Here is a 7124-nt window from a genome sequence, read left to right on the forward strand (position 1 = left end):
CCCGCCCCACCCCCCCAGTGTGGGGGGCGGGGGCAGCAGCCCCTTGCAGGCTGGAGCTCAGCGCCAACCAAGGGTCAGCAACCTCCTGCAGCCACCACCAGCAGGGCCAACCCTCAACACTTTTTGTAGGGGGTGCACCACCATGCTCAGACAGTACACATGCACCTGCATGCACCCCCTACACGTCGCCCCTGCTTGCAACCCACTTTTGGGTCACAACCCACAGCTTGAGAAATGGTATCCTAGAGAACCTGCTGCACAAATGACCCCCTCCAACAAAGCCACAGCTCAAACTGCTCAACACCCTTCCACCACCAAGGCACAAGGGCTGGTATTGAAAAGAAATGATATATAATTGTACATCTACATGTCTGCACATGCCTGCAGTAGGAATGCAGGGAACACCACAACACTGGCTGCAAAGCAGGACCAGGCTGATTCCCTCCTCGTACTTAATGAAAGGTATAAAGCAGAGATGCGCTGGTTCTACCGTCACAGAAGCAGCCGGCAGAGCCCCAGAGGATTTCTCAAAACAGGAATGTGAAACGAACCTGTGGAGTGGACATAAGAAGTAGGTGTGGGGGAAGCAGAAAAAGGGGAAAGGGAAAACACACATGAAGGAAAAGGAAGAAGAAATTAAGAACTCTGGATACTTACCTGGCTGGACTCATTTGAGTCCCGTTTTTGTTTTTAGGGTGAGTTTTTTTTTGGGTTGTTCTCCCGCCCTGGCGGGGGGTCGGGCTAGAAGATCTATTAGGTCCCTTCCGACCCTGAAACTATGAAACTATGAGAAGAAACAAATCAGGCTGCAGAAACTTCATATCAAGTCCCAGGGAATATTGGAGATAGAGGGCTGAATACTGCAGCCAGGCCACTCAAGAACTGAGAAGCTTTATCAGGGATGGAACTTAAGGCCAATGCAACCCCAAAGAACACAAGAGACCTTCAGTTAACATGGTGTTTTAGAAAAAAGTATGCTTGCTTTGTATTAGGATGCCATGAGTCCTATAACATGGGCTAAAGGAAATGCTTTTCCTGGCAGAAAGTCACACGAGGATCCAGGGAAGGAAATAAGAAGATACAGGGTGAGAGATGTGTAAGCATGCCTTAGAGTCTTTCCTTCCCTCACTGGTGTGGTCCTTACCTGGTTGTGTTTGGGTCATATAAATGGCCCCAGCAATAATTGATCCCACCAGTAAAACACAGAAGCCAGTGATACACCAGTACAGCCACATAAACAGATCATCTATGGTATAAGAAAGAACAGTCAGACAGAGCATTCAAACACAATTTTATCTGCCAAGGAAAATCTCGTCCAACCACAAAACTCTACCTTGAACACTAGGTATCAGCTGGATAGCAGCAACCCTGCCCTCAGAATTATGGAAACAGCCCCATCCCAGCCCCATATAGTGGCATGCAGTGGCCCCCGCATGCCTGGTACAGAGGCTGAGCTGGGCCTGTGCTTCATGCCACAGGCTGGAATGGGGACAGAGCTTGCCAGCATAGAGCAAGAGTAAGGAGGGGAGAAGCAGAGAACAAAGGCTGGGGGGGGAAGTGGGGAGCAGAGGCTGAGGGGCAGGCACAAGCTGAGGCAAGCTGTTTGACCCCTCCACACCACCTGCCCCTCTGCCCCCTGACTGTCTACTTCCCTGCAGCAGTGGGGAGGATGAATTAAAGATAACCCTCCAATAATTAGATTATATACATGGAAAATTAAAGCAAATTTATACATTTTCCATGTATAGAATCTAATTATCGGGGTTGTCTTATATTTGGGTAAATATGGTTAAAAGCTTTCTCTTTTAATGCAAAATAAGGCAGTTTTACCAGATCTATGAATTCTGGACTCAAGACACCCAAAGAATGACAAGCAGAACTTCATGAATAATGCTATTCTGTGTGTAGACTGGCTCACATGCTGGCCACTCTTTGTTACAGGCAGAGGAAAACAAATGTAAAGGGAAGTTCTAGTACCTAGAAAGGAATTCTTACCTGTAGGTTGTGAAGCTGAAAAATAATCAAATGCAAAACAGAGAATTAGATCAAGGCTCAACTACCATCTTTAAAATAGTACAAATCTAATTTAGTAGAAAGAAGTTCTTACTTGGAGCAGGTGGACATTGAAAGACACTCAAGTGCCTTGTACAGTCAGTGCCACAATTTGCAAAAAACGGCTGAATCTGCAGTTAAAACAAATCAGCAAAATGGAAGTATTTCTGCCAGCCACCTGCTCCCCACGACCCTTCCCTTTAAACTGTAACAGTATGATAGAAATTGGGCCTATAGTCTCCCCAAAATGTTAGGGGTGTGATTAAAGGTTCTGGGGGCTACTCTCTACCCAAAGATAGCAGACCTGGTCATGAGGGCCATACCCAGCTACTCCATCTCCAGAGTCTCCCAAGAGTGGTTAGTATGAAAAAAAAGAGATGAAAGTTCACTGCATCTGGAGAATGTGTTCATAATATAATAAGTATTCTTTCAGGAGTGGGCCCAACTTCCCTGGTGTGTGGGAAATTGGGAATTAACTTTTGATAAAGGTCTGTGTCCTAGTAATAGCTTAACTGGTCAGAGATGATTCATCACATACATATTTCTCCCTGCAGCAAGAACAGGCAGGAACTTACCTGGACTTTGTATGTGCAACAAGTTCTTATAGGTTTTTCGAATCTGAGTGTGACATTCACGCGCTGCTGCAACCCTTTCTGCAGATATGAGACAGAACAGTGATGAGGGAAGGCAGAAAATAAACAGACTGGAAGTTGAGGTTGAGGGGGCAGGGGAAGGGAAACACAGGTGAGAGCAAAACATGCGAGTCAAAGGATATGAAGTTACTGAGCAAGACAAAGGGAAAGTTTCTAATTAATTTAGGCAGGAGAAAAGAGCTACCACATAGCAGCTCCAGAAAAAGACTACGTCATTCATATTATAAACAACTGATAGAGCACTGAGGTTGCAGAGGTAAGTACTGAAACCTGAAAATATAGAAGTTAAAGTGGTACATAAGAGTCTTGTATCTCAGGTTTAAAGTTGTTCAATGTACAAGCTTTCTAGCTTAACCCAGAGGCTATCTTTCCATTATTACTTGCGGTACTTGAATATGCAGGTAAACATCATGTATAATCTATAAGAGACAACCAGTATCTTGCTGGGGTTATATTCCTTGCAGTAACTGGTAGGGACTTTGTTTTTCAGTTAGACATTATTCCTCTGTCAGACTGTTGTATACAGCATTCTAGCAATTCTACTACGTATTAGTGCATTGAGAGAAAGAGGAATGTGGATCTAAACAGGATGGGACAGATTAGCAGTTATAAATATGTAGACTTCACATCTAAACCCCTGATAGAGGGTGGGAACAGATGTCAATATTTGAGAGATTTTTCTTCAAGCTCTCCCAAATACTGCTACGTGGAGATCTTCATTTGGACTACATAGATTCCAAGCCCAAAAGGGACTACTGATCATCTAGTCCGAGATCTCTCATAAAACATGCCTTAAGATCTCCCCAAATTCATTCCTATTTGAATGGCAGCATCTCTTTTAGAAAAGCATCCTGCTGCGATTTTAAAAAATTGCCACTGGGCTGGAAATTCATTACACTTGGCAAGCTGCTTCAATAGTTTGTTATCCTCAAAAAATTGTTCCTTATTTTTAGTCCACATTTATCTAATGTTAGTTGTCAGGTGTAATGGATCTTATTTACTTTTGCCTGCTAGACTGAAGAGCTGATCATCACATTTTTGTTCCCCCGTAGGTATTTATAGACTAATGAAATCACCCCTTAATTTAATCTGTTAAAACAAAAATTGAGCTCTTTAAGTCTTTCCATATAAGGCACGTCTTTCAATCCTCCTACCATTTTTCCAGCTCTTCTCAGAAGCTGGGTTCCTGTCTGCCAGAATCCCCAAAACAAAGCCAGACACAACTATGAGCTCTCCCCGGGTTTTGCCTTTACCATGCTATTTAGTAAATGTAGAGGATGGTTTTGTTTAGAGTGGTTTCAGTACAGATGTGGGAGGGAAAGTGATTATACCTCAGAGATATCCTGCGTGGTGTCTTTACATTGGTTCTGCTCATCTTGGAAACTGGTCACATGGATCCGGTATCGGGCTGGCTCCATCCCTGGGCTAAAACTCACCAAAAAAGATTTGTCATCCAGACTTTCAAAATAAATGTTAGGTTCCCACAGACTGCCTGCAAATAATAAAGATATTTCAGAATTACAAAACCTTTCTAGGCAGTCATATGGGGGCACCAATTCCCACTGCTATAACAAGTACAGCCATGCTTTACCTATCTGCAAACATGGTGTGGTTGTTTTCATCAAAGAATCCTCACAATCTGCAGGAAAAGGAGATGCTGTTGGCTTTTCACACTGAGATGTTGCACTTACATTTAGAATATCAGAATGCAAACAATTTTTGATCCACCAAAAAAGCATCAAAACAGAACAATTAAAATAGTATTACTATAGCACAAGTATGAGCCATTTCTTCCAATTACACCATTATTTTTAGGATCCTCCTAAGACAAGGATCTCTTTTCAGAGAAAACAAGAAAACTTGCATCCATTCTATAATCTTCCCTCAACATTTGGGTCATTTATACACATACATTTTTGTGCAGATAGACTGTGGAGATCTAGCAGATAGACTCGATTAATCGAATCTGCTCTGTTCCACATGTGAGCTGACAAGCATGTCGCTGCGTTGCTTGCAGTTGTATAAGCAGCAAAATGTGCGTCAGCATGGAGGAAATGGCGGTGGTACACTTTTGAACTAAACCACCTTCTATGTATTTTAGTTCAAAAGCAGACCGCTGCCATTTTCTTAATGCTGACGTGCATTTCACCATTTATACAACTGCAAGTGACGCAGCACTAGGCGCTTTTCAAAGCACCCGGCCCTGCGGTGCCTGCATGTGTAAAAATACCCTTAATGAGGGAAGGTCTGTGGCAAAGTGAGTCACCTGGTACTGAACTCTAAAAAGGCATGTCATGATTTCATATTCATCTCTGGAGGCAGCAAGATTCACAGCCACAGACCCCATCCCACCAGTCATAGAACTGGAAAATTGGTATTCCAATCTCAAGGCCTAGTAGAAACCATCAGAGGATTCCCTACCAGGCATTTTGAAAGACTTGGATTTGCAGTTGTGGTCTCCATTTACACCCAGTTTGGGCAGATGATGAACGGTCACTTGGTACAACTGGCCAGGCTCCACTTCAAAGCGATCAAAAGTGAAGTTCCACTGAAACAAAGGATAAGACAGTCTCATTCTCACAACTGAACTGTCTAGTCACTGAAATTACCAATTCTTTTCTCTTCCCCACAGTTAATCCTTTTCTTCAGCCATGATAAGCAACAGCTTCCAAGTTAATTGAATATTGTCCGTCTCTTGGACCTTCCCTCCAAAACTCTCTCGGTTTGTAATGGTAAAGCCTGAGTCATGCTATGGAACTATTGCCTACAATGACAAGGGTGCACTCAGCTGCATGCCTAGTTTTACCTAAGTTAAGTTCCAAACTGAAGACAGTTTAGATTGTAATAAAGGAAAGTTAGGATTAATGGCATTTATACAGTTTGAGAGGAAAATTTTTGTGCTGCTAAGTAGTTGTATGCATGGCTAAGCAGTTGCTGTGTTTTGTCATTTCTGCTTCTTTACCTACAATGTTCTCACAGATGAGTGAGGAGGTAAAACTCCTGGGAAAGATCCGTAAGCTCCTGGAAGCCAGAGCTGTTCTCCCCAACATGCTTCTGCTTAATCTCAAATAGTCCCAAGAAGTGAGCTCAAGCTGTTCCCAAAGGGAGCTATGGATGGATGAGGCAGTTGGAAAGGAAATAGCGTAGAAAGAGCAAGCAGTCACTGTAGGGCTTCCTTTCCTGATATAGCAAAGAAGTAGCTTGGTGATATAAGGAGTGAATTAAAAGCAATATATTTATATCATACCATTACTTTTGCATAGGGAATAACAGTTGTTAAGATTATTTGTATTTCAGTAGCACTGTACAAGGCACCATACAAATATACAGTAATTAAAAGTCTCTGTTTTTCTGTGCCAGAGGACAGTTATAATCTAAATAACAAAGGGTAGGAGAAAAGGAGCATCACCATTCCCATTTTATAGATGGGAAAGAGCAAGGACATGATTTGTACAAGGTCACACAGGAAATCTAAGCAGAGTTGGAAAACAAATCTAGATCTCCCAAAAGAAAGGCCTGTAGCTCAGGACTAACCTGCCTGGCTAAGAATTCTATTCCTTTCACTGATAGCCTGACTTTTAATCGAGCAAAACAGAAACACACCTGTGACATACATAACCTTGTCAGAGCCCTCCACACTCACCCGGCTTCCATCTGGACGGACCTGAAGAGGCAGGTTGTTCTGAAAGTCAAACTGGACACAGATTTGTCGATTACTGGATACCTGCAGCACAGCCAGCTCTGCTCCTCGGAGATACTGGATACTAGCTGAAAGGAAGAAATTTGCATTTTGTTCTAGGAATTTTAAATCTAGAAAATTTAACCCCATGGTGATCTCTGGCACACTTGGGGCATACAACAGGCTTACTCTCATTCACTATAGCCCATCAGATAAAGCAGACTTGCTTATTCACTTGCTGACAGCCATCCTCAGATGAAGCAGCACCCCATTAACTGCTGTGCCAATTCATAAAATACCTCAGCATGCTGTAGAAATTGGCACTGGCTTCTGGAGCAGCTTCTTAAGACAAATGGAAACAGGCTGAGAAATGAGAGGGGAGTGGTCATGGTTGAGGCTGACTTTTGTTATATGGCAATGGAGCAGGGACAGGAGAAAGGACCTTGATAGACAATTCCACGTTTACACTATTTCTTACACTGTAGGGCTGATATATCTGGTTCTGGTATCTCAAACAGATAAATGTACTTACCTGAATGGCTTATACCAGGCTTGTCCAACATGGGGCCCACCAAGCCATTTTAACACTGTAGGGCTGATATATCTGGTTCTGGTATCTCAAACAGATAAATGTACTTACCTGAATGGCTTATACCAGGCTTGTCCAACATGGGGCCCACCAAGCCATTTTATCTGGCCCACGGCGGTGGAGCACGGAGCCACGGTGACAGCGACAGAGG

The 7124-nt window shown here is 43.2% G+C and overlaps 1 protein-coding gene across 1 annotated transcript in view; it reads right to left on the reverse strand.

Annotated features, from left to right (window-relative positions):
- The window catches only part of IL17RA (interleukin 17 receptor A), a 51981-nt gene that overhangs the window by 16416 nt on the left and 28441 nt on the right, over positions 1–7124 (reverse strand). Inside the window, exons 4-11 of the mRNA XM_006019440.3 lie at positions 6349–6473; positions 5127–5253; positions 4297–4344; positions 4037–4197; positions 2628–2705; positions 2108–2183; positions 1996–2010; positions 1145–1246 (exon numbers count right to left, since the gene is read on the reverse strand). Of these exons, the coding sequence (XP_006019502.1) occupies positions 1145–1246; positions 1996–2010; positions 2108–2183; positions 2628–2705; positions 4037–4197; positions 4297–4344; positions 5127–5253; positions 6349–6473 (732 nt within the window). The remainder of the gene's footprint in view (positions 1–1144; positions 1247–1995; positions 2011–2107; positions 2184–2627; positions 2706–4036; positions 4198–4296; positions 4345–5126; positions 5254–6348; positions 6474–7124) is intronic.

Source organism: Alligator sinensis, unplaced genomic scaffold (assembly GCF_000455745.1).
Source record: "Alligator sinensis unplaced genomic scaffold, ASM45574v1 scaffold87_1, whole genome shotgun sequence".
Lineage (NCBI taxonomy): Eukaryota > Metazoa > Chordata > Crocodylia > Alligatoridae > Alligator > Alligator sinensis.